Source organism: Dysidea avara, chromosome 4 (genome assembly GCF_963678975.1).
Source record: "Dysidea avara chromosome 4, odDysAvar1.4, whole genome shotgun sequence".
Classification (NCBI taxonomy): domain Eukaryota; kingdom Metazoa; phylum Porifera; class Demospongiae; order Dictyoceratida; family Dysideidae; genus Dysidea; species Dysidea avara.
In genome coordinates this window covers 23,202,496-23,230,326 of record NC_089275.1, presented here as the reverse complement: position 1 = coordinate 23,230,326, position 27,831 = coordinate 23,202,496, and the positions used below count along the sequence as shown (strand labels likewise).

Below are 27,831 nucleotides of genomic sequence, written 5' to 3'. Positions count from 1 at the left end.
GAATTATAGCTAACATAGCATTGGCGTAGCTAGCTATATTCAATCATATGCACCTACCTAAACGCCTGGCACAGTTTCGTCATCTGCATCAAGACCCGGCATGTACTCTGAATTCCGTACAACAAAAGCTGCATCATTCCATATTTGTGTTAGAAACTCAAAATGCTATATGTACAGGTTATTCCCATGCATAGAAGAGAGTATCATGCATGATCACGAGTGTATACATATGCATGCATTAAAATGTTGACATGGTAACTAGTTATACAGTTTATACCTTATATGCATGGGCTTGTTTGAAGTCAAAAGAGTTTAGCGTTGGAATGTCACCCTGAAATACATTTCTAACTCATCATAATATTTCCTGCTATTGCAAGGAAACATTATATACTTCTTTGATTTTACTAGTGTAAAATTGCGGACATCTGCTAGTCTTGGTTTCTTTGCTGCAGGTGTACCAAATGCTGCTTGACCTCTTTCTGCAGCAAAAGAATAATCTTTGATCATGTGGTTGATATCTTTTTGTCTGTTCAAGAGTTCAATTGTAGCTACTCCACTGTATGGCCAATGAAGTTTATCATCATGTTCCTCTTGAACAGTACAAAGCTGGACCAACACACTGTCTACATTGGGCATATCACCTGATGTATTGTATATGGTTCTGCAGTCTCGACAGTGACAAACTACCTTTACATTTAAAGCCATTTTATAACCATTAGTGTGAGTATAAAATGATGCTGAGTAGTGACCGTTTGTACTTAGGTGACTAGAAGCTTCAATTCCACCATTCTCCAGGAAGGTTGATTGAGGACTTCTGACTGAACATTTGACATGAAGTACTACGGGTGATACCAGCTGTGGCATGCTATTAACAAATCTACTCACTGTGGACAGATAGAAGGGCCAATTATTCTTTTTAATCTCTTCAGACAACAGCTTGAAGCCATTGATCCAGTATTCTGCTTCACATGATTTTGACTTTGTTTCCAACAGCTCAACTTTTAGCATAGACATCTCTTTTACCTGCTTGCTAAGTGCCTCACACATCATTGTTTGATGTTGGATGATGTCAGCCGTGAGATGCTTCTGCAGTAGTCTACGTCGCACCTTCATTCCACAACCAACCTCACTAAAAGTACATGGTAGCTTTCGTTCAGTGCACACAGACGAGTGTTCGTTGATTTCACAACGCTGAAAAGTTTTCATACAGTCAGGACAGTTCACTTGCAGCCTTCGCTTAAAATATTTGTCGATGACAGCCACCAGTGGCTTACTTCTACACAGGGGACACTGGTTGTCCTTTTTCTTCACTCCCTCGACGCAGCTTTCACAAAAATGACTACCACAGCACGTAGTAAGATAAGGTTCTCTTAAAACTGACAAACATATTGGACAATCGAAGTCTTCAGACGGTGTACCGAAACTGATCGCAGATTCTCTTTCTTTCGACGATTTACTCAACGCCATGTAAGTTTCGTCCTTCTACTGAATCAATCTCGCAAGAAGTGTGACGGTTGCTCAGCTACTTCGAGCATGCGCAGATTTTAAAATGCTCGTTATTTGGAAATAATTTCGGAGGCAAAGAATGATCATTTCAAATTCTGTGATAATTCAACAAAGAAGTGACAGTGCAATTTGTAGCGCTAGCGGATTCTTTTTACCAGGAACGAACTATGTTATTACGTCTGCCACTTGGCTCAGTCAGTTCCCACTTGTCTCGAAGAAATTTGAAGTTTTATTAGAGCTGGCAGACCATCGAACAGTTAAACGGAGTGCGATATTATTGGAAATCGTTCCTGTATGGAAGCTGGGTGCAAGTTTACGGAAATTACAGCACGATGTAAGCTTTTCTGAAGCAGTGGACCAAGATGCGGTATCCAAATTGAGTTCAATTGTTCTGCTGGAGGTGACTGGATCTCCACTTCAGTGTAGGTAACTGAAAATATATAAGTTACAATGAATAATATTCTCTTTATTGTAGAGACTGCAACTTGTCGACTAGAAGGAGACCAGTAACAGTTGGTAGTGATGTATTTGTTAGAGGAACACCATTTGGTGACCATGAACCGACACTGTTCATAAACTCTGTGCTAGTTGGCTGTGTGTGTAGAGTGTGCAGTGATGGGGAATTGTTCACTACTGACTGTTGTCTTCCTCCTGGATGTGAGGGTGCTCCAGTGTACTGTAGGAGTACTAAGTGAGTGTGTGTTACACACTGTGTGTGCCCATGCTGCTATCCTCATTGGGGCACAGTGATACACCACTATGTGGTGGAAAGCAGGCAGGACCAGGCTTTCCTTGTGATGGCTTACAAGCAAATGACAGGACATTATCCATACAGATCATGCTTTAGTGTAGGAAGAAATTATTTGCATTTGTGAAACATGTACCTGACTCAGGTTCCTGCTGTTCTTTGTCTATCCACCCTAGTTTAACTTAGCATCCCCAGGCTATTACACTGTAGGTGGGGGATATCTTCCATGTGGGATTGTATATATGTGTTTCTTTTGAGTGTCATTTGTGCACATGCAAGCTTGTTTTGTTACCAATGTATGTATGTTATATAAAGTTCCTAGTACCTACATCTATATGCAATCAGGCCGAATGTCAGTTACTTGAGAGGGGTAGCTACAGAATGCAGTAGTGCTCAGCCTAGCAGGTTGGTGTAGTTCATATCAGAATTATAGCAGTGCCAGTTTCCTTGTAGAAGACAAGTCTTGGTTAAAAGTTTGGTTTTAAAAAAAAAGGGAATGGAACTAGGGTCCGTACGGTGTCACATATTTTTTGCTCAATCAGGGTATAAAGACTGAGAGGGTAGTCTGTTAGGAAATCTGTTATCTACAGTATACCTATATTATTGGTCAACAAGCAGCAGGTGCCACTGTCTGTATTTGTAAATAAATTACTAACTACAGGCTAAAATGTTGTTTACCAATGTAGTTCACTGATTGGACTAGTACTGTCACCAATATATACCAAATCTGGCCGCCTGACTGGCATGAGTTTGTGCTGTGGTGTAAAAAGTCTGAGCAGTATTCTAAAACGTCACATTACTGGAGTGGATATTACCAGACTACCAGGTCTGTATGTGTTGTGGTTGATTTGTAGTCTAAGACTATCATGTGCTGTGGTGTGTGTGCTTGCGTGCGGCGTATTTCCGTGTGTGTGTGTGTGTGTGATATGTGTATCTATAGATGCACGTTATGGATGCTGTGGTCGTGTGCGTGTGCGTGTGTATGTGTGATACGTATTGTATGCACAAAAGGTAGTCCGTTGTAAGAACCCAAGCAAATTTGTTGGCTTACTGTTTACAGTGTTTATCCTTTAATGCAGATCAATCAGCTAGACTCCTGACAACTTCCCTTCTTTAGTCCCTTCACATGATTATTGTATCAATCATAACTGATATGCAGCCATTGTTAGTGTTTTGAGCTTTTGATGTACAGTGTATTTGTATGAAGAGCTATTTTGCTCATAGAAAAGGAGATTACATTATGAGCATGAACTGAAAGACTGGATGGGAAGAGAGAGAACACTGCTAATAAGTATCCAAAACACTTCTAAACTACCAGTATATGCATCTGTTCAAAATTTGCATCATTCAACTAACACTAATCCACTGCAATAGTGTTTACTTTGTGTTATCCCTCCTCTGTCTGTGGGTTTATAATCCAGTTAGTATAGAACTGTGATATCAAAGTATAGTGATGATATAATGAACAAACAGACAGGGAGAGGTTTTTATCACTTGCAGTGTTAATTAGATCAGTTCAATTGGTTGCTAAGATACATACTGGGTGTACTAACTCTAGCGCTGTTTGTGTTCAAATGTTTATTTACCATACCAAAGTCATTTGTGGACAAGGGAGTGTCACAAAGTATTTAACAATGGTTTTGTCCTTTGGTTCATGAGATGTTTATAGTCTTTACCTATAGATTTGTGTATCATTCATTCCTTAGTTAGCAACAATGTACTATATACCTGTAGCTAATACAGTAGTTGTACAAGTGTTTATCTCAATCATCTTATATCTATTCAGTATTGGAGAGGTCCAGTCCTGTGTGTGGTGTGGTCAGTGTACACACCAGTAGAGGAGTGTGGGGTAGTGGAGTAGTGGTGCTACAGGATGATATCATCATCACGTGTGCTCATGTAATCCATCATAAGACAGGTAGGTGTGGCTAATGTTCAGTGAATTGTTTTGGGAACAATTAAAATTCACTGTGTTTCAGTATTTTTGCAAAATCTGTGTGAAATATATTTGTCTATGAGTTGAAACCCAAGTGAAGGTAGTTCAACATAACTTCAGAGTTGGTTTTAACATTACTGTAGTGGAAACAAATGTGTAGTATTGCTCTTATATTCCATGCATAACTAGCCATGATCATGCACTGAGCATATACATAAAGATCCTATTTCTAAAGCAAAACAGTTGGTAGACATGATAGGACCTTTTACAATCCTGCCAAGCAGCACGCCCCTTTATGATCAATAAAGATTGACCGACACGCCCTTTAACGATCTCTCTGTACTTCTAGCACAGTGAAAATAATATGAAAAGACCACACCCCTTAAATATATATAATACAATTGGCTGAGGCCCACTCAAGATACTCTAATAAAGCAGTCACCCAAATACAACTTGATATTCTGAACAGTCAGGTCGCATAGCTGTAGTTATAGCAAAGCAACTAGTAGGGATCTAGTGATAAAAACTAGTGAGATATATGAATGATGCTATTGCAACATAGTCCTGTGGGAAAATAGTATGAACAAAATGATTGGTATGACATTCCAATGTAGGATTTCAGTTCCCACAGGCTATGTTTTAATACCATCGTATGATTTTGTCTTTCTAGTTTTTATTGCTAGATCCCTTTTAAATTAAACAGATTCATATTCCACTATAGTAGAAACTAGCTGTAGTACCTGCCCTATCGTGCAGGGCAGTATGTACAATGACATGGAAATTAAATGAAATTACATTTGGTAATATACTATTATAGACACTTTATAAAAGACTAAGGAAACAATGTGGTGTAAGGATTGCATGAATGCAATAATTGTGGAGAAGTGCACTCTTATTGGAATATTTTGTGACTTAAGTTGCTCAAATTCTACCATCAACCAAACATACCATGAATTACTGTAATCTGCACTACAACGATTCTGTTATGACAAAATATAACGGCTTTATAAAATATAACAGCATGGGCACAGAGTGGGGGCTAGCAAGAAATAATAATAAATGAAAACAAAAAATTTTGAGTCATCCAGCCCAAGACAGCTCATAGAAAAAACCTGCCAGCCTTTTCTTTTGTTTTGCTGCACAGGAAAACCCTAAAAATGCTCCACTCTGCTTTGTATGCATGTGTAGAAAGAGTTCAAATCATTGCTGCAAAGTCTATAAATAGCTCCCATTTTCACAACGTGCCCCACGTTGTGAAGAACAGTCTGCCACGGGACCGTGTCATTTCACTGTGTAGCTGCAGTCATCCCTCCTCCGAGCAAACCATCCAGGATATGTATAAAGACAAAAGAATAGGAAAGATAAATAGTTTCACACATACATAAATATACAAAGCAACCATCTGATACATTTTTTTACCATAATACCTTCCTTACCACCATCCACAGGTGCTGATCCACAATATAACAAAGCAGCAGTAGCAGCAGACAAACCTAACTAAAGTGCATGTGTTGCCTATCTAAAAACCTCACTATAGACTACATTACGTGTTTTGCAATCCCCTCTAACTAAAAGTGTCAATCTATCTGCTGAACCTACCCTAGATAGTGCCACATAAAGCATGCCATGTGTGAAGCTTTCGTCCGTCAAATCTAATCCTACAGCCTTAAAAGTTTGGCCCTGGCTTTTGTTAATGGTCATGGCAAAGCAAAGTGCAATTGGAAATTGAAGCCGTCTAAATTCAAAAGGCAAAACCGAGTTACTCGGAATGAGAGGAATGTGTGGTATTATAATATCGTGTCCTGCATATCTACCGTGAGAAATCTTGGCCTCTACTGTGTTAGCCGACAGTTTAGTAACTACACATCTAGTGCCATTAGTAACCCTTGGAGAATCTAGAGAGCGTAGAATAATAATAGGAGCGCCTACTTTAAGTAAGAGAAGATGCTGAGGTAGTCCAGATACCTCTAAAGAGTTCAAGAATTCTGTTGGAAAGTGAACAGCCTGAGATTCATCAGGTATGGTGTCCAAGGACCTGTAGTCACAGCAGTCACCAGGTAACTGCTCCACCAGAGTCATGTTGATGGAATGAGTGGTCTTGTTAAGAGGAGCAAGAATGCAGCGTTCATAAAGCCAAGCCAAGTCCCTAAAGTTAGAGAGCAAATCTGGATACACCCTGGAAACCAGTTTCTCCTTGCTATCCACAAAGGTTCCCATGGTGTCAGGTAGCTGGACAACATCAGGTAGAGTGACATTCCTGGGGTCATCATCCCCATCTACTATTGCATCCCGCAAATCCTGGTAGCAATCAGCACGTAGTGCCTTTTGCTCACGCCTGAGAAACTGTAAGCGCTCAGTTTCAATCTTACAGTAGGCGTCAACCAAGAATTGCTGGAAAAGCCTTTTAGCCTTAAGCAATACAGGCACTTGCTGCCTGACCATGATGTGGTAGCGGTAATACACCATGGCTGTCAATTTCCTACCATTAGCCAATTTCAGGTTGATGTGCCATCCATCGGTGCCATAAGAAAAGAGTAAAGGATACTGTAAAGGATCATACCCCCTATGAAGTTCAGAAATGCGCTGCAAAGACCCATCCCTATAGTGCAAAACTATGTCCCTATTATTTACATTATCATTAGGCATTAGCACTCCTACCTCGTCACACATCGGGCTATTGTACCTCCTAGCATGCTCTCCTACAGGCCGTTTGTTCTCATTAATCACTACCCTAATATTTGCTGGCTCATCATGCTGCTCAAATATTTCTTTAGCCACCTTAATAAGTTGAACATAGTGATTATCGTCATGCAAAAGCTCAGTAATACCCCTAACTATGTCAAGCCTTAACCCATCAACTATCCCACATCTTGTAGCTACTTCAGTTTGCTGGTTGTCGATAAAATAAATTTGGGAGACTCACCTGTTGATGGAACTAAACTACCTATACGATGATAGACTTGACCCTGTACTCTAAAAGAAGGATTGAAGCCAGCCATAGTTATCTCGTTACAGCCAAAGCTTGTCATTTGAAATGCACTATTATACTTACGTATGCTAGCTAGAAAATGTTTACCTGCTGTGTTTGTACCTTCACACAGGTGTCTCAAGAATGACTGGGGCTGTGGAAATGCCTCTAACTGGACATTACCCTTCAAGCAACAAAGGGATTCGGTCTCCTGGGGAAATTTTAATGCGCCGCAGTGTGTGCATTCTACACTAAGTGTGCCTACATCTGTAGTGTTGAAGAAGTTGTGTGGCTGATAGTTAAGCCCCCTAAAGCTTGGGTGTGTGCTTGCATGTACCTGTTGTCTGCGTGCTGTGTTAGCCTGCTGCTCCAGAGCTCTGTAGAGTGGATCATCTCGAGCTTGTTGATGGGAAGCTGTATCTTGTTGTTGCTCCTCCCTCGTTGTTACTGGGTCTTCACGCGCAAGTCGACGGGCAGCTGTATCACGCTGCTGTTCTTCTCTGGTGGCCCGGTCCGCACGCGCAAGTCGACGGGCAGCTGCATCGTGGATCCGTTCCTGTGATCTTCTTTCTTCGTCCTGGCGGGCCACACGATGGGCTTCTGCGTCACGTTGTCGTCGTCTCTGTTGTGAGTCGAGTTCACACCTAGCGCTGGCGCTCCAGTTGAAGCCTCCTGGCGGCGCAGTATTTGTCGTTCTGCTTCTTCCCGTCTCTTCTCTGGATCCAATCTTTGGTTCTGCTTGCGTCTCTTTGCTTGAAACGCACAAAAAGTAGACGATCGTTTTCGCTTAGGTGGCATGCTCGGGCATGCTTACACAGCACATCAAATGAATTTGAATTAGAAATATCACGTGTGTACAGTTGGCAAAAACACATGCAGTACAGTGCAAAAAAAGGTGTACTGAAAAGGTGCCCAAAACGAAAAAATAATTAACACCAGCTGGACTCGAACCCACAACCTCGCGCACGTAAGACAGGCACCTAAACCATTAACCTATTTACTTCACCACATTGTTACAGCAATATTTTTGTCTTATAAAGACTTGTACAAATGGACTGAGATAGGTGTTTATGCGGTTTGCATGCGGTTTATAGAAAGAATTCAAGCGAATTTTAGTCTACACACCTGCCTTCAACGGCCCGTAGACGACTAACGATAGCTCGCACGAACTTTTCGAAAGCGTCATTGTTGAGCTCAATAATCAGCGCTTCCGTGACGCCAAAGACGCTTCGAAACGCGCAGCAGTTCGAGAGTACATGCCTGACATTAAATGGAATGCAGACAGACGGACGGACGGCTTTTCAGTCTTATAATATAGATTTTGTGTACCCTATGCAGAATGTCTCCTATATAACTAGTATTTTAAAAACGTTAATTTAAAATCTATGCAATAAAAAGTAGTGAAACAAGAGTATTACAGCATAGCTTGGTGGGAAAGTCTCTACTTTGGCATTGAACAAAATTATAGCTAATGTGCCAAAGTAGGGACTTTTCCATCGAGCTATGCTGTAATACCATTATTCATCTCTTGTTTCACTATTTTTTATTGCACAGATCCCTACTTCATTTTTAAATTGGAAGCACATGGGCCCGTAGTAGCGTGTATAGCTTAGCTACCTTTGATCGTAGTAGCAGTGGTGCTCGGATCTATGACCTGTCTCAGTATGATTGTCCTCGTTCTATTCACAAAGTTGTTCGAACAAACAGGCCCTTTCAGTTGTCTGGAGCTTAGTCTCGACTAACAGGATGAAGTAATAAAATTTCCACTAGAGTACTATCCAATCACTTGCCGGGCTCTTCTTGACGTCCGGCACTGAGTGGCTAAGTCAGTGTGTTCAGAGGAACAAGATTAATGTTTCATGTGCAACACTGGAAATTATAAGTGTCCCACTCTTTCTGCAGCATAAGCACTTTCTGAAGTGATTTTGTGGTGTCTACAGAAAAGTGTTGATACGGGAAAATTAATGCCTCAATATGGTTTTGATGCTTTAAGAAGAAGACAACCAACCTGATTGAAGATAGCAGGAAAGACAAGGCGCACAGGGCATACACTCATTGTATCCCCAAAAGGCACATTCCACTGGTAAGTTTGTTGTTGTGGCGTAAAATGGTGACCGTGCGCTGCTTCGTTTGGGCTCTAGGCTTGTGACTGCGGTCAGTGAGTGAGTGAGACGAAATTTCAAGTTTTGGAAATTTAAAAAAAAATCTATTTCCGGTCACCGGTAAGTGTTTTCTTGTTTTTTTTTAATGCTGTATTTCATGTTAGATGGACTAATATTATTCCATAAAGGTGATTTTTGTGGTGTAAGATGTCTCTAGGATGATTTTTAAAGGCAGCATTTTAGGTGGTGTGCGTCATTTTTGGGGGGGATCCCTACTTAAACAGTACTACTGTTTGATAGAGGAGTGCCTGTGCTGAAATAGCATACTCTGTACCAAGCAGCATGCCTCTGTATTATAGGAAAATTTTGCACAATATATCTCTGGTATGTTGTAGGAGAACTTATGTATGCCCCATGTAAAATCTACTGCAAAATGTTGTCGTTCTATACCTAGGGAGAAATGACTTGCAAGAATCTTGCAAGAAAAGGGACATTTTCCGTGCAAGAATCTTTCATGGAAAATGCTTAGACTTGCAAGTCTTGCACATCTTTTCTCCCTGGGTAGCGCAGACTAAAGATCTAAACAAGGCAAGGTTAAAGCATGTATTTTCAGACCACCTTTGGTACTTTTATTTGATGAAGATGCAATCGTGACACCTCACCGCATGGCACTAGTTACAATTCTAATTAATAGCTCACACTTATGTGTACAAGTACCAAGTACATATTTACAGTAAATAGAATGACAGATTCTGGTGAAGACTAGACTTGTTATTCGTCTTCTTCTGCCACCTTGAAATGTGATGTCTGTGCTTGCTGAGCCATATACGGATGGGGGGAGTTGACCGCTGCGACAAGTGATTGGCGTAGGGGAGAAGGATACAACTTCACGTCACGCGTACTGACAATACTACACTCACGTGATCTTACAACAATATATATTCTAACTAGTGCCTAGCATACAATACCTATATAGTGTTTCAGTTATACGTCTCTACATCCTCCGGGGGGGGCGCGAAGTGTCTCTATCCATTTTGACATCTTGTCTGTCGCTCTTCTGGCTGACTGTCTCAGTGGTCGTGTGCTGCCCGGTCTTGTTTCTTGTGCTGGTCTCCTCTGTGGTTCTAGTACATGTTGGATAGAGTCAGTGGTACTGTTGACCTCCAGGGGAAAAAGCTTGGCAATAGGTCGATTTGTTGTCCCGGTACTGGTGCGAATTTCTGCAGCGCGAATCAGACCATCTCTACCAACTAAGAGTTTGGTAACTTTGGTTATAACAGCAAGTCTCCAATTTACACGAGGCCCCTCATCATGTACTGAAACAACATCTCCTACTTTGATTTGTTGAGAGTTCAGACCTGATGATCGGTGATATTCACGTAGAGACGTTAAATACTTGTGTCTCCAACGAGTTTGGAAGCTCTTCAGGAGGTGGGCTTGAGTTTTGGTCTGAGTTTGTAGAGAATTAGATCCATAGTCGGGGTCGTTAAGATCATCTGCCTGGCACTCATGTGGTAGTCTTGTTATCATTCTCCCATACAAAAGGTGTGCAGGGGTGAGGGGCTGGGGGTCATCCACATCACTGGAGGTGTAGGTTAGTGGTCTGTCGTTTAGGACTGCCTCCACTTCCACTATCATGGTTTGGAGTACTGGTAGAGAAACACGTGATCTGCCTAGCACCTTTTTCAAACAATTCTTTGTTAGCCCTATCATACGTTCCCAAAAAACCCCCAAACCACGGGGCCTTTTTGGGGATGAACTTCCATGCTACGCCATGTGTCCCCAGTGCAGTCGCTAATTCTTCAGATTGTAGCAAGGTGGAAAGTTCTTCAGCCGCCGACGTGTATGTTGATGCATTATCAGACATCATTATTTGAGGGAGAGACTTGCGGCTGGCGAATCTTCTAAAGGCAAGGAGAAATGTGTCTGTGGAGAGATCAGATACAACTTCCAAGTGAACTGCCCTGGTGTTTGCACATGTAAACAGGCATATGTACACTTTTGTCTCCTCGTTGTTGTCACGAACATATAGGGCTCCGGTGAAATCTACACCGGTCACAGTGAATGGTGGCAGATCTTGTACTCTGTTCTTCGGTAATGGGGCTGGATCTGGTCTTTGGTAAGGTTTACCACATTGCTTTTTGCACATGGTGCAGTGGCGTAACAAAGACTTGACATACTGTCTGGCTGTTGGGATCCAGTATGTCTGGCGAAGGGATGTAACTGTGTTGGTGACTCCTGCATGATATAACTTGGCATGGGTGGCGTGAACAATCAGTCTGGTAAAATAATGTCTTGGTGGTAATAAACAGGGGAACTTGGTGTTTTCTTCCAGTGGTGCATTGTGGATTCGACCGCCACATCTTAGGAACCCTTCCTTATCAAGAAATAGTCTGAGCTGTCGTACAAGGATGAGCCTCTTAGAGTTTGGTGTGGACAGATTCTTGATTTCTCTCCAATAAACTTCTTGTTGGCATGAGTGAATCCACTGCATTCTTGCTTTATCCAGTTCAATAGCAGTGAGTGGTCCCTTTGACACTTGCACTTTGTTGCATAAGGTTTGGATGAATCTGTTGACGTAAGCTGTGACTGCCAGGAGTTTCTTGAGCGTGCTGTATTTTGTTAAAGGAATGATGAGGTGTAGGCCTGTGTCTGGTGGCATTCCTTGGTCTGGTACAAATTCGTTGGCGATGGCTGCTACTGCATGGAGATGTGAGATTGGCTCTTGGTGCCACTTTGGCCACTGTTGTTAGTGGGGTAACCATGGTGGTCCATGGATCCACATTGTGGATGACTGGAACTGCTTGAAGGTAAGTCCTTGGGTTAACAAATCTTCTGGGTTATCGCTTGAGGGGCAGTATTTCCAAAAAACTGATGGAAGCAGACGGTTGATCTCAGAGACTCTGTGGGCAACAAACTCTGGTAACTTCTTGGAGCTGTGGTTCCAGTACAGGGCAATCTGGCTGTCTACCCACACATGGACAGGGCTGCTAGTCAGTTCCAAAGAGTCGATCACAAATTTCACAAGCTGTGTTGCAGTTAGAGCTGCTGTCAATTCTAATCGTGGCAAAGTTGGACTCTTCAGTGGTGCCACCCGGGATTTGGCTATGACAAAGGTAGTGTCCGTGTGAGAACAAAGGTAAACAACAGCACCATATGCCTTGATGCTGGCATTTGAGAAGGCATGTATCTGTAAGTGAGCTGGGTTAAAGTTGTTGAGGTACTGTCTCTTGATCGAGACCTGGTGAAGTTGAGTAAGATCTTCTGCTATCTCTTGCCACTCTCTGGCTAGCTCTGTTCCCAGTGGCTCGTCCCACTCAATGTGTTGTGTCCACACCTTCTGGATTAGAATCTTGGCTTGAATGGTGACTGGTGTTGTTATACCGATGGGGTCAAATAACTTTGAGGATTCCTGCAATAACTCTCTCTTGGTGATGAGGGGATTGTTTGCTATTGATGGCTTCTTGGGAGCAAGTGATAGTTCGTCAGAGATTGGGTTCCACAGTAATCCTAACACATTGCTAGTGACATCAGTGTTTGCTGTCATCTCTTGCTGGGTGATGGCTCTGAGCTGTGGACTGTTGGTCACCCAGGCTCTCAGGTTGAAACGTGCCTCCAACAGAAGTGTTCTAGCATTGTGGTAGTACTGTATGGTGTCAGCTTCTGATGAACAACCTGAAAGGATATTATCAACATACAGATTGTGTAATATGTCACATGACAGACGACTGTTATGTTGGTGCAGATGGTGGTGTAAGGTGGCATACAAAATAAAGGGGGGACTCACTGCTCCAAAAAGGACTGTCTTGAATCTGTAAACATCGAGCTTGCTCATTGGGTCAGAAGGATCATTGAGCCAATAAAAGCGAGTGAAGTTTCTGTCATCCTCATGAAGAGTTATTTGCAGGAATGCCTTTTCAATGTCAGCAGATATATAGCATACTTGTGAGTGCGAAAACGGAGTAGGATGGAGCACAGATCATTGAGGAAATGTGGTCCTGTTAGTAAGCAGTCATTCAGTGATGGATGGTTAGCAGATTGACGACAGCTGCAGTCATAGACAATCCGGATCGGTGTGGTCGCGGAATTCTTCTTACAATGGTGAGGGATGTAGTGTGTCTTGCCAGGACTGTCTAAAGTGTTTTGCACCAATCCTCGTGTGATTTGTTCGCGGATAATGTCATCGTAGGTTTGTAGCAGCTGTGGAGTTTGAGAGAGGCGATTAATTAAAGAATGAGCTCTCTTCTTGCAGATTTCACGGTTTGTTGGTAGTGGTAAGTGAGTGGCCTTCCACGGTAGCTTGGCACAGTATGACCCATCTGGTTGGCGGCTTATGCTTGTCTGTGCATATTCTGTCAGGTAACCATTGTCATTGGTGTTATTCACTGGGGTGGTTCCTGTTGATTCAAGTTGCCAGAACTGTGTGAGATCACATTCATCACTATGGCACTATGTAGAAATGTGAAGGGTGTTAGTAATGGTAGCGATGGTCTTGTCAATTGGCAGGGGACCGGAAAGTAGGTAACCCAGTTTAGAACTCATGGCTGTTGGCCCATGTCCACGTACAATATGATCTTCCACTATGTCCCAATAGTGATCAGTGCCCATCAGTAGTGAGATCTTGAAGCTATCATTACTTATGACAGGATGGGCTAATGGTAGGCTACTCAGGTATGGTAGCTTGGTGACTTCTGTCTGTGCAGTGTTCCGCAGAGGAGCAGCAATGGTTGGCACAATGAGCACTGAAAGTGGTAGAAGGTTTCCATCTCTAGTCTTGATATGAATGTTAGCAGCTTTCATCTTCTTAGTGAGGGGGTGTTTGGAGCCGAACGAGGACAAGCATATGTTTTCCTGGTGGTGTGATTGCAGTGACAGAGTATCTGCTAGCTCCTAAGTGAGGAAGGATCGTTGGGAGCCCTCATCAAATAAAATATTGGCTTCAGCTTCTGACTCGATGGACGTGATTGTGGCAACTGCTGTTTTCAATAAACATGTTGAATTCTTGGCTGTTTTGGTCTTATTGGAGGTGAGAGTTGTGAGAGAAGCTGTGTCAGACATTGCTTGGGGATTGGTATTCCTTGTGTAACATTTCCTTGTGCAGTAGAGTAGATGGGGACAGTGGAACCATCTGTCTGTATCGCACTGTTGTACAAACTGGTATGATGACGGCGATTGCAGTGGTGGCAGCGATATCGTGATTTGCACTGGGAAAACTTGTGGTGGCCCAAGCAGTTGAAACATAACTTATCTCGCTTGATGATGTCCATTCGCTTCTGCTGATCTATGACGGATTTGCAATTGTTGGGTGCATGTGGGTCGCCACAATAGACACAGGAGGGTCGTCTCTGTTGCTCTGAAAGCTTCTGAGTTGATTTCCGGCTTGCACCAGTCAGGAAGGCTGCAGTGGGTATGTGAGAATTGCTGGGATTGTTAGTGTGATCTATGCCTGTCTCAAGGATGTGTAATTCATTAAGGATTTCACCCTGCAGCTCACTCAGGGTCCACTGGTTTGTGCCATGGGATCTTGCTAGGTTTCTGCGGATGTCTGCAGGTAGCTTTCTTAGGATGATGGGGACAAGCATTGACTCATACTGTTCATGGCTGGTACCTAGTGATTGCAGGCTCCGGACGTGTCCTTCAACAGAGTCATGGAATAATTGTAGTGATGACAGTGTGTTGTTAGGATTGTTTAGCTCCACTAGTGCTTGCATATGAGCTTCGATGAGCTTATCTGGCTTTCCATATCTCTTTCTGAGGAGTTGTACAGCATGGTCATAGTTGGGGTTGGTTAGTGGAAGTCCAGTGATAACTTTTAAAGCACTTCCTTGGAGCTGTGCCTGCAAGTAATTGAGCTTTTGTACCCCTGTGATGGATGTGTTGTGGTCTACTGCAGCCTCAAAACAGTCCCAGAACGATTGCCACTGCAAGGTATTACCGGAGAACAATGGTATGCTTAATTTAGGAAGGTGGGTAATACTCTGAAAACCTGAGTTGGGAATGGCCATTGAATTTGCATGAGGTGGTTTTTCACCTGCAGTAGCTGTGTTGGATTGTGTTGTATCAGTTGCACTGGCTGATGACTGAGTATCTTTGTCAGTTTCTGTGTGGTATTCAGCTACACTGTGGACTGGTTGCTTTGATAGTGTCTCAATAATGTGTGCAAGTCTAGTGATAGAGGTGGAGAGAAGCTCTTTTACCTCTTCTGTTTCACAAATTTCTTCCACAAGTTGTTCTTCGTCTGTAATTAGCTTTGAGATCTGAGAGTTGAGTTCCGATATGATTGTGTCCTTGCGTTGCAATTGATCACATAAATCAGTTATGGTGATTAGATCTAGTTCCTTATCGTTGTTACGGTGACGTTCGACAATGTCGTTTGCCTTTGCAATGAGTTTTTTCATGTGAAGTCGATAGCCCTTGCGGGAGTTGCACAGGTGCTTGAAATCTTCCATCTCTTCCTACGAAACAAAACAAACAAACAAGTGGACTAACAGAGATTTCGCTTGCCTTCGAAGGTACCGTTCGAATGCCACAGTACCACGACATCTGGGTGAGCGGTTAGAAATGTGGCAGCAAACCTTCTTAGTGATACTGTATATTCAAATATACATGTCCCATAATGGGAGTCTTCATGCTCCTTCCTCCACTGCCTTTGCTGAACGTGCTTTTTAACTTCCTAACTACTTGTGTACTTTGCAGCAGTTTTGTATGATCAGGGACAAACTGGAGCCTAATCCATTCATCAGAAGGAATAGGCGTATCAGGAGGACACCTCTGTTGCACTTGCTGACGAAAGTCTCTCTCAGAAGTAGCCTTTGCTGCATGTACAACACCTGACTGTCTACGGTCTGTCTCTATGTCCTCTTCAAGAAATTCTTTTGCCTTGCTCCAAAACATATCAAAATGTTGCTTAGGGCCATTAACTCTCTCATCTACTCCTTTCCTCAGAAACTGTTGTGTTAATAGACTTGTCCCCTGTCAACTCATGATAGAAATGCCACAATATTGCCTTGTTCATACTCTATATTCTTGGATACTAGCCCAAACTTGTCAAACATAGCCTATTTCATTACTCTGGTATGGTACGTTGGGATGTCAGATTTTATGGATTCAATTACTTGGGGACAGGATTGGATAGCTGAAGAGATATCTGTAGCATCTGTGAACCATAGCCAATGGATGTTTCCAATATTGCTGCCTGGTGAATATGGCAAAAATTGCTGGTGATAATAATCTATTCTTCAAGTGTTGCACAACATTGTATCGCTTCTGACGGTCAGTTGGTAAAACATTTGATTTTCTGTTTTCAGCCTTTTCTAGTCTCCCCCGTCCCAAAAGGGAAGTTGTAGATTCCCAAATAGTTGCTGAAAATGGGATTTTAGTGTACTTGCACACATGGTAGTAGTTGATCTCTTTCTGTGCTTTGACTTTTCTGGTTGGCTATAACCAACAAAATTGGACAGGATTTCAGGGATACTGAGACTTCTTTCAGCAAATATATGATGATGTCCATCAACATACCAAATGGCATCACAAAATGGTCTAAGTGCGTTAAAAGTAGTTCCATTGTCAACTTCAGATGGTTTCCACTGTAGCCCTTCCTTTTCAATCATCCTTAACAGTTATTGAACAGCTGGTCCTTTTTATTTCTGACGACAACTTTATCTGGCAGCACATGTGACATTCTCTCCCTTTGAGCTACCATCATTATATCAAAAGCATTTCGACGTGGGATAGGTTCTCTTACAACTGATTGGTCCACTAACTCTACTTGTGGACTGGAAACATAGCATTTTATAAAATTCCCTAAAGTGTCTACAACCAACTTAGCCTTCAGTTCTGAGGAAAGGAAGCATTTAATGGAAACACTTGAACTGCTGTTGTCATTGTTACTTACCTAGATTATATACTTGTGCATGTATAAAATTATAATTTACCTTCAGAACAATTACTTGTGCATGCCAGTCTGCCAGTCCATGGTTGCTGGCACAAAACCATCTAATTTCTCTAGGCTATTATACCCATGGGAATGGGAAGCTTGAGTTCCTCTAATTCTGGCTAATGTTAGCTGGTCTCCTGCTATTATTATGGGGTTTAACTGGTGCTTTTCATACTTCTCGGTTTTATATCAGCATTCTGTTTTTGTTTGTTTTGTTGTCTTTGTCTTTTATTTTCCCGTTTTGTTTGGATTACTATAAGCAAAATGAAGGTGAACTACAGCAAATCATGTACATAGTTACCAATAACCATAGTTAGCAATAATATGCACAAGCTGTGTCAAATATGAGGCCTAGAAGAGACACAAAATAGATGATAAATGCAATAATTATTGTAAAATACGATAAATATTGCCTATACGATAATATTGCGAAGGCAAAATACATGTGATAAAAGTATTGCGAGCACTTGCTTAAGCGATATTGCTGATTTATTGAAATATTGCCCAACCCTATATGTGACAAGTGTTTAACATGCGTTTAATATCAAAATAATGGTGACAGTAGTATACAAACTATTCCACAAGAACAGCTTTGTCAATGGTAGATCCTACCAGTGACATCACAAGGAGGCAAGATAGCAGCCTGGCCACGCGAGACTACCTACAAAAATGGTTGTTATTTTGGTCAGTGAAATACAGGAGTTAGCTATAGATTGTGCTTGAACTGCTAAATGACTTTTATTCATTCACAGCTCTGCCCACTTGTCATATTTCTAACCGAAGAGTTCAACAATTTAGTCACTTCAACTATTCCAGTGTGGAAACGAAGTTTGATGTGGAAGAATGCTTTGAAGCAGGCCAGCTGACTACATTTCCTTTGGCCATCCAAAGATTAAAAAAAACACCAAGGAATGGATACACGACAGCTAGCACGTCTACTACAAATACAGACAATAATACAAATCAGGGGATGTTATGAAGTTCTGCACTAAATGTGCGAAATGGTTTCATGCCAAATGTGTGGGAATCCCTGCTTCTAATTTGTGTAATCTTAGACATATAGTAATTGTAATTAAATAGCTTATAAAATTAACATGCTGTATCGTCTCGGTTTTATATCAGCATTCTGTTTTTGTTTGTCTTTTTTTTTGTCGTTGTTTTTTCATTTTATTTGGATTACTACTATAAGCAAAATGAAGATGAATTACAAATCATCTGTAATCTGCTTTTCTTTAAAACTATTGTTCCAATTATTATTGCTAATGATGCTGTGCTTAAAAATGTTGAACAACAAAAATATTTGGGGATAGTATTTGACAATAAACTACAGTGGACATCACGTATTAACAAAATTTGCAAAAGTATGTCTTATTTTCTATATATATATGATTAGACGTCATCGTTCATCTTTACCAAAATCAGTGTCTAAAATGTTAATATAATCGTTGGTTTTAGCATGAATGAAATATGCTATTTCTGTATGGAGACCTGCTCTGCAAAAAGGACAAACACAGTGTTTACAATGTTTACAGTGAATGCAGAATAGTGCAGTTAGAATTTTATGTGATCTCCATAAACATAACCATACTTCTTCTCACCAAGCAGATCTTAAGTAGATAATTATCAGTGGAAGACTCAGTTAAGTACTCAACAATAATATACATGTATCGTCATTGTCATTATCATTCAACCCTCAAACTTTAACCACCCATAGAATTTAAGAAAAAACATCTTATTTAACAGGAGTTTAATAAAATCAATCAATCAATCTAACAGTAGGGTACAGTGACCTCTATCCAAAATGACATAACAAACATAAATGGAGAAAAAATTTTGATAGGTTGTATTTCAGCCGAGAAAAAAGCTACAGAGCTACAGCCAACAGGTATGGTTATGGTTATAAGACATTACAATAAATCAGTTAAGTAACTTTTGGAAGCTTTTTGATTGCAGATTTAGACTATAGTGTAAGTTCATCCTTATTCATAACCATACCTGTTAGTTAGAGCTCTGTATCTTCTATCTCGGCATTATGATCGATCAAAAATTTTTCTCCATAGGCGCCTGTACTCAAATATATTAAAGTCCCCCCACTATTGGTGGCCATTTTATGTTTGTGATGTCATTTCGGATAGAGGTCATAGAAAGCAAAAACTTGGCAAGCTTCATTTGAAAACATTAGCAATACACTTGAATGTTCAATTAAGATTATTTTGCTAATCAGTGTAGATTATTTTGCTAATCAGTATATATTGCCCTGTATATGATTCAACGAAACCAAACCTATATAAAATGTGTAGTGTTTGTCATTGAAATTTGGGTTGACCCTGTAACAGCATAAAATATGAAACAAGTGTCATCTCTTATATTTTATAATTGTAATGCTTTTGTGCTATGAATTAATTGTGTATAGATATAGTCTCATGTGGCCAGATTGCCTTTTCTCCCACAGTGCTTATCAATTAGAAATCAGAAGAGGTTGGATGTGCTCTAAGCGCTACCTAAATAATATATTATTCTTAATTGTATTGTTTTATTTGGAATTTCACGTGACCCTCTACAGTTGCAATACAAAACTGAAAATGATGGGGATCATTAGATATTCAGAATGTGCTTCTTGTAAGCTTCAAGACAATGTATTTTGTTTTGTAAAAGGAGCTTGAATTTTGGGTGAAATTAATAAGTTGCGGTTTGGTGTATACAACTTCACCAGACTTGTCACGTACGTATTCTATAAACGGAACAATGATGATTCCCTGCATTACACTGAGATCAGCTTATTACCCTTCTCAATAAAATAATTTTTCTGTAATTTGTTTTAGTGGCAGTTAGAGTGTGTCCAATCTCCCCTGATCCAGTGGGGCAACTCATTCTCAGCACCTTTGTCAACACCTTATGTGTCATCATTGTCATGATGGCCTTGTGAAGTATGTCACAGTCTATCAGGCTTCTGGTATCATTGAGTGAGCTCAAACAAAGGCAGTTGTGACATATGCTGAATCAAAATCCAGCACCACCATGCTAGCTGAGAGAACGACTTGCTGATGCAAACTGGCCAGATCCTTTTCAGTGTGGGTGCTTATCCCTGCACTGTAATAGAGGTCTGGCTACATGAGACTAGTCTGGATCCTTGTAGTAATGTAATGACATGCTAGTGTGTTGTGCTGTAATGAGCCATCAATTATATAAATTCTTCAACAGAGTGCATGTAGCTCATGTAAAGACAATCTAGTTTACTGGTAATGGTATAGTGTGTGATAGTTAACCTTCAGTCTTGTGTGCTTTTAACACAATGTTGTACCTTACGTGCTTTTCCACTGAAGAAGGGAATATTTAAATCAAATGTTGCATGCTCCACCAATGGGTACACGTGATGGCTTCCCTTCGTATTTGGGAAATTGTCTGTAATTTTCATGGTGGCTACTTTGATTGCAGAGGTGCCATAATTAAATATATTGTATCTTCCACAGACTTGTAGATTAACAAGTTGTTTCTTCAGTAGATACTATCTTATACTACAGGGCCTATCACTATTGGAAGGTCAGGTCCCCAGTGTAGTGTACTATACTGTGCTGATCCTGGACAAGTCCCTGATCTTGCTGTACTGAAGATCACTGACCACACTACACATCATCATAAGCACATACAGCCACTAGTGATCAACCCTTCAGATAAATACAGTGTTGGGGATGCTGTGGCTGTTATCAGTTATGGACTAGTAAGACCTGATAATGATGATGATGGTCCCATGGTCACTAAGGGAGCTATATCTAAAGTGATTCATCATTATGGGACACCAGTGATGATTCAGGTTTGAAATGACTGCTCTATTACAGTGTTTTGATATTACTAGATGCATCAATGTACCTTTTACAATATTTTGTTTGTAATATCTAGTTCTCTCTTACAAGTTGGTATTGTATACAAATCCAGACATTTCTGACCATACTGCTATTTATTCTATGTTAACTGTCCAAGTTCTTGAGTTGTTACTGGATATTTACATTACTGTAGACTACTGCAGTGGTTGGTGCTGGTAGCAGTGGAGGAATCGTTGCGTCTCTCAATACAGGATGTCCTATTGGTATTGTAGTCAGTTATGCCAAGTAAGTAACTATACTACACACCTGTAGTTGATCTACTCCTACAAGTGATTAGAAATTTGAGTAGGGATCGTATACCGTATTTACTTGATTTGTGCCCCAGGGGTTTTATTATTTTACACAAGGATAAAACCCTTCAAATAGTGCCTCACTGCAGTATTATTCAAGGATGCACTACTAATATTTCAAACCTGCCACTGCTATAGTTATTCCACATTATAGTTTTATAAAACAAATCACAACACATTGCTACTTACTTCTATACATACCTTACTTTCACTCTCAAGTCCGTGTAGCACAACATGTCATGCCTCATGCTACATGGTCAATTTACTAACTAATATCTGGAATTTTGATTATGGCAGCCTTTTTAAAGTTTTACCAGGACAATGCCTTTGAAATGGAGATTAAGGTGGCGCTGAAGTAATCAAATGAAGCCTTACAAGGCTAATGGGACATCATGTTTGTGGCCATGTGCAAAAAAACACGGAAAACCAGTAGAACAAAGCAAAGCGCTTCGAAATATTGAAAAAACCAACTCTGTTAGACTGTCAGGCTACTACTGCTGATACAAGTAACGATATTCATGTACTAACTTCATCACCTTGTCAAAACTCTGGTAACTTCATGGTGAACAACACCAGCTGTCATCGCGTGATTACTGCTTTACGGAGCACGCCCTGGCCAGTTACACTGTCTTACAATTCGTGAAATAACTCCATATTTATGTACCATAGACCCTCAAAATTTGGCAGAGGCACTGGTGAAGCGTTTCTTTACAGGGCTATGGAAAGATTTTTCGCGATTCGCTGTTGACCGGCGTGATATCACTTGTTGAAAAATGCGGGTTTGCATTTTAACCAGTTTCCAAGTTGTTATCGTTAAAAAGGATTCCATAGAATTGTTCTACAAGGTGAGAAACCATAAGAGCCAAGGCGGCTTAGCGCTAGGTTGTTTCTGGGGTGAGTTATTTTTAAAATCGGCTCGTAAGTTCAAGTTTAATAACCACGAAATTAAAGCGGTTGATTTCACGAAACTTGGCATGCTAGGCTACAACATTACAGGCTATCATAAGAACCCTTTAAACTTAGACTACATGGTTCACAAGCGGAGTTCTCCACCACCCTAAAATAGCTAATTAAGCGCGTGAGCTAATTTTAATCGTGACAAATGGGCATTGTACGGCTTCACATAATTACTTCAGCGCCACCTTAATACTATAGGTATGGAGCACTAGTTAAGAGAAATTACAAAAGTATAGTGCGGTACTATTCGAGAGTGTGGTACAATTAAAATTATGTTCAGAAACGAAGGATAAAGACTTCGAATAACTGCGGTACTATTCTAGGGTGCGGCACAAATCAAGTCAATACAGTAGAACAATGAAACAAGGGAGGTCATCTATACCTGCAGCTATACTAGTGGATATGTTGAATTTCTACTGTACATGTACTTCAGTCATATGCCATATGACAGAATTTTGGTGATCACTGGATATTAAATGTACATTAGTGTCAGGAGCTCATAAGTGCTGCAAAGTGCAAAACCAGCCTCACCTTCCAGCCGTGCCTTTGGTGTTTATAAGCTCCTGCTAATGTTAGAGCTGAAACAGATAGCAATTTTTAATATCCGGATAAGTCTTTCCAGATATCCTACGGATAGTGACATCATCATCACTTACTATAAAAACATGACATATTTTGCCATGAACCCACTTGCTGCATACTAGCTAGGGCTGAAATAGATATAGATATATATATATATATCTGTATTATCTGGAGATCCAGATCTATAGTATTTCAATATCCGGACAGTAGTTTGAAGCCATCAGTGTAGTTGCTAATAGTTTAAACTTTAAAGCAATTTTATGATGATTTTCTTTGATACAAAATCTTTACAGTGAATACCATGCTTGCTTCTGATCCAGGTAAAAGTGACCTCATTATTTTTATTTTTTTTTGTTTCTATGATCCCTACTCAAATACCTGTTTATGTACAACCCAAAAATGCCTTCGGAGTGACTCCAAACCCTTTCAACCAGTTTCTATGAGATCTTTTTTTTATGAGATCTTTCTATTTCACCGAATTTTCGACTCACTGACTGATTCTTTCAGCCAACAACTACAGGCTGGATTTCTCCACTGTTTGATAGAGGCGCACCGATGATCAGATCGGTTATTGGCTATATTGGCCTTGTTTATGCATATCGGTATTGGATCGGTAACATGCAGCAGATAATGTAATAGTTGTTAACACGGGCATGAGGGCTTCGCCTGATATGTATGCTCAACTGCACAAGGGCCGCAGGCCTGAGGGCAGAGGGCATACGTACATATCAGGCAAAGCCCGAATGCCCCGTGTTACAGCTAATATGTAACACTTATTAGGCTGATAGCCTGTACAGGGCGATCAATCACCCAAGCCAATACGAGTGCAGCCACTGGATGTATTATATATGCATACCTAAAATTTTCAATTATGGATCAGCAGCTAGTATGTTCTGGTTACGTTCGGTTGTGATAAATGGACATATCCTAGAGATATCATGGAGAATTTCAGTTGCGCGAGTTTATTATTTCAATCAGTACTATTGAATCATTTATGGGAAAAGTAGAGTTCACTAAAGGCCTAGGCAGGTATGCTTGCTTGTAGAGTGGTTACTCCATGCAGAGTGGTAGCTTTGTGATGGGGGCGTGTCCATATTTGGAAACGTGCGGGAACGATCGATGAATAAGCTATAGCACTGTTTTTCACCTTAGCCCAATGTTTTTCAACTCGTAGGTTGGCGAGGATAACAAAACGCTCTCCATCTGAGTGGTTTTCATTGTGAAATCCAAGTTGTGCATCCTAATCACGTGAGTATTAATCGATCCCCAGAATCAATTTTGGCCTCGACGTCTATATAATCACTGCCTGGTTGTAGCCCGGCTACATTTTGTATCTAGCCCGGTTAGCTGGCTACATACAAAATGTAGCCCTGGTGGCTCCTTTGATCTGAGGTGTGAAAGTGTTACATATATACATAAACATCTATTTATGGGCACTCATGCTCTAGTAATACCCTAGCAGCGCATGTTTATGTAATGTCAGCTGTTGATTACAGTCCCACTATGTCACTTATTTACTAAATTTAGAGAGCAAATTGCTAAGTAAAGAAAGTGTCCGTGGTATCATATTGGATTGGCTTTGTTTATCGGTTATTTTATATCAGCTATCGGAATATCGGCTAGAAGTCATATTGGTGCATCCCTACTATTTGACATCGCTTCATCCCAAGGTGTGCCTTTTTATCAACTATGTAACAAATAAAATGCATCATGGACTTCTTACCTTTCTGTCCCATTTCTTTCTCCATAGTTGTGTAGGTGTTGATTTGTGACAACACGTGATGGTTACAATGCTGTAGATGTTGCCATCACAAGAATTGTTTGTAATTTCTATAGTCAGTTAGACAGTTACCCCTAAACCCGCCAAGAACTTTAGGGAAATGTGTGTTTAAGTACTAATTAATTAATAATTAATTTTCCCAGTAATTATTTGAAGGCATTTTTGGACTTGTTTATGCTTAACCAATACTGCCAAGCTGTTTTGAAGGAAGAGTGAGGCTGTTTTGTTTTTTTAGGTAATGTTGAAGGGCAAGAAAGCCCAAACCTCCATGATCTCTACCATACAGTACTACTGTGCTGTATGATGTTGATTAATGTATGGTAAAACCTTCCTCCAAGTGATACGTCACTTCAGTATTACAGCTGTAAGGTCACCTTGTTATGGCAAGATATAGTATCAAACAAAGGTATAATGTACTGTATGTTTGTTATCATGCAGTACGGTAGTAGCGATAATGGGTTAGCCTTTCTCACAAAAATATTGACCACTTCATGGCCCTTGTCAGTGTAACTAAATCAAAAGTTACCTTCAGGACAACTCAAAACTCTTCCAATAAATTGATATGAAATTTAAAAAATGGAATTTTCTACTGACTGACTAACTGCCTGCCTGGTGCCTTCAGACAAGTGTAACTCGATAATGGCTAAGGAAATTGACTTGATTTTTTCACTTTTCAGCCCGACAAGTGCCTTTCGGCATACCACAGTACGTACAATGCGAACTTAACTTTGTACTCCTTTGTGTCCCATTTCTTTTAGTCCAAGGTGTTGATTTGCAGCAGCACATAATGAATTCTCACAGGAATTATCTGCAATTTTCGTAGTGACAGGATTGATTGCAGAGGCTTGTACTGTTCTTTGTTTCTATTGCTGTGTAACGAGCTGAACATAGCTGAAAATGAAGTGTAACCAGCCTTTCTTTTGATGTGGTATGTGTGCATAACATGTTACAAAAAGTAAGTTGATTAAGTAGTGCAACAATGAAGGCTGCCTAGATGGCATTTCGCTATGCTAACATTAATATACAGCAACAAGGGGCAAGGTGAGGTACACATACTTACAAGACAAATGCGCACTGTTTTATATCCGTATCAAAAGTTAGGTCTGGTTTCGCCTGGTGGGATTATTTCGCATTGATACATCATGCTAACTAGCCTACCTTCATTATGCAATGTTCCCATGTTGTGAAAGCCGCAAACAAGGCTCATTTTAGTCACTACGAATAAAAACGTGACAAAGTCCCCACACTAACGTGGCCATTTTGTCAATTATGACGTCAACGTGGATAAGGTTCATAACTACCATATTGTCCAGTAAGGTGTTAAACACCAAATGTGCAATGTTGGCAATCAAAATGAAGCGTCAGCATAATGTGTTCATGCAAACTAAATACGAAACCTTGGCTGTATGTGAAGCCATATACGTCAAAGTTATTAACACTTGTCCTTGGCTTTGCCTCAGACTTGTGTCAATGGGGGTTAGTAAAACATGGAATACGGAATTGCGGAATAAGCAACACTCATCTTTTGCAGATTGTACAAATACTTTTATACTCTTACTTTATTTACCTTGTATCAGCTCTGCATGGCACGCCGTGGCGATGGATAAACAGCAGCTGGCTGAGCATTAAATAGGATGAGCACACAACCAATCATCCTAGAACGATCTACATTCGCTAAACTTACTTTATATACTTAAATGATATTGCCACAAAGCACTAAAACCTAGTTCTATTCTTAGGTCAAACTAGTTGTCCTTCACGTGGATCCGACCGAATTTATTAGAGTCACACTATCGAGTTAGTGGAGTGCAGCGGTTGTGTGTTGTCTTTAAATGGATTTCAAAACTCTTCAGGTTTGAATTAACAGTATATATAAGCAAGTTTAGCGAAGGTAGATCGTTCTAGAATGATTGGTTGTGTGATCGTCGTATTTAATGCACACCCAGCTGCTGTTTATCCATTGTCATGGCGTGCCATGCAGAACTGTTACAAGGTAAATAAAGTGCAATTACTACAGAGTATATAACTAGTTGTACAATCTGCAAAAGATAAGTTTTGCTTATTCTGTTATTCTGCAATTCCGTTATTCCGTATTCCGCGTTTTACTAACTCCCTGTGTCAATAACTACTCTTTCTGTGATATAACTATAACTTCAGTCATGTCTATAGACTGAAGTAAGGATTAAATGTATATCTTCAGGTGTAGGTGACCTCCCTTGTTTCACTATTTTTTTATTTCTATGATCCCTGATTGAACTTAATTCCCCGTGTACTTGTGTATTTTGGTCTATTACAGTGGATCCTCACTGATCCGAAAAGCTCTGTTCTCAAGTTGACAAAACTCTGTTCAGATTAGTGAATTTGTTTGGAGTGAACCCACTGATACACTTGTTGCAAAATACTCTAGTAGAACAGTCATTTGTACTGTTTGGTTTAGCAAGTGTTTGGATTACTGGAGTTCTGATTAGTGAGGATCCACTGTATTGACAGTGTTTCACTACATTTCTTGTAAAGCTACATATGTGAATATATTTCTTTAGAGATGATACAAATGATATGATTTATCCAAGACTGAACTTTTGTCTACCATTAACTTGGATTTGGAAAGCACTGTGTAACTTTTTGGACCGTGAAGGTATGAAGTGTATAGTAAAACACTGTAGAGACCACCACATTAAAGGGGCCATGTCAAGTAGGCAGTAACTAAAGTACAATCCATGACTTCTTTTAGTAAGGCCATCTCATCGTTGAGACCATACTTAGTGATCCCTAGGGCATGTTAATGAGATTTCTTATGATTATTGTGTTTCTTCCCGCTGTCATGCATGCACACATGTGTATCTCTGTGTATTGGGCATCTTACAGTTGTCTATATATGCATGGATGGCTGCTTGTATTATAACATGCAAGTTTCTGCTTTAATTATTCTTCTACTCTTGTAGATCCTGTTGTGTTTAAGACCCTCTGTGATGAACAATCTGAAGTCAACTCAGTATGGAAACTTGACAAGCCACAACCACTTGTAAAATGTAGACTTTAAAAAATAAATTAGGTGTGTATGTATATTATACAAATTTTGTGTACACATGTTCTGTTATTTATTATCATTGCATTTGTACTATTTGTACTTTGTAAAAGTACTATA

The 27,831-nt window shown here is 40.4% G+C and overlaps 2 protein-coding genes across 3 annotated transcripts; one reads left to right on the top strand and one right to left on the bottom strand.

Moving 5' to 3' along the window:
• The first annotated feature begins 108 nt into the window (after positions 1 to 108).
• Positions 109 to 27,831, top strand: LOC136254416 (peroxisomal leader peptide-processing protease-like). Of its 2 annotated transcripts, XR_010700469.1 has the most exons (9): positions 471 to 1,932; positions 1,982 to 2,197; positions 2,941 to 3,080; positions 4,041 to 4,172; positions 20,718 to 21,007; positions 21,211 to 21,302; positions 26,983 to 27,153; positions 27,227 to 27,321; positions 27,629 to 27,646. XR_010700469.1 is itself a non-coding variant. In XM_066047106.1 (8 exons), exons 1-8 carry the CDS (start codon positions 1,586 to 1,588, stop codon positions 27,724 to 27,726), a joined length of 1,410 nt encoding a protein of 469 aa, XP_065903178.1. In that variant the 5' UTR covers positions 109 to 1,585; the 3' UTR covers positions 27,727 to 27,831. The 2 variants fall into 2 exon arrangements, 1 of the variants encoding a protein (XP_065903178.1); XM_066047106.1 differs by lacking the exon at positions 26,983 to 27,153 and having other exon boundaries at positions 109 to 1,932; positions 27,629 to 27,831.
• Positions 118 to 1,542, bottom strand: LOC136254417 (TNF receptor-associated factor 6-like). The gene has a single exon (XM_066047109.1). The coding sequence runs from the start codon at positions 1,465 to 1,467 to the stop codon at positions 313 to 315; it is 1,155 nt and encodes a 384-aa protein (XP_065903181.1). The 5' UTR covers positions 1,468 to 1,542; the 3' UTR covers positions 118 to 312.

Bases quoted from the DNA above. Each gene is read 5' to 3' on its own strand.
- LOC136254417 (XM_066047109.1), bottom strand. From the start codon at position 1,467: ATGGCGTTGAGTAAATCGTCGAAAGAAAGAGAATCTGCGATCAGTTTC.
- LOC136254416 (XM_066047106.1), top strand. From the start codon at position 1,586: ATGATCATTTCAAATTCTGTGATAATTCAACAAAGAAGTGACAGTGCA. The intron at 1,933-1,981 runs GTAACTGAAAAT...TCTTTATTGTAG, and splicing joins GGATCTCCACTTCAGTGTAG to AGACTGCAACTTGTCGACTA. The intron at 27,322-27,628 runs GTATGAAGTGTA...CTACTCTTGTAG, and splicing joins TAACTTTTTGGACCGTGAAG to ATCCTGTTGTGTTTAAGACC.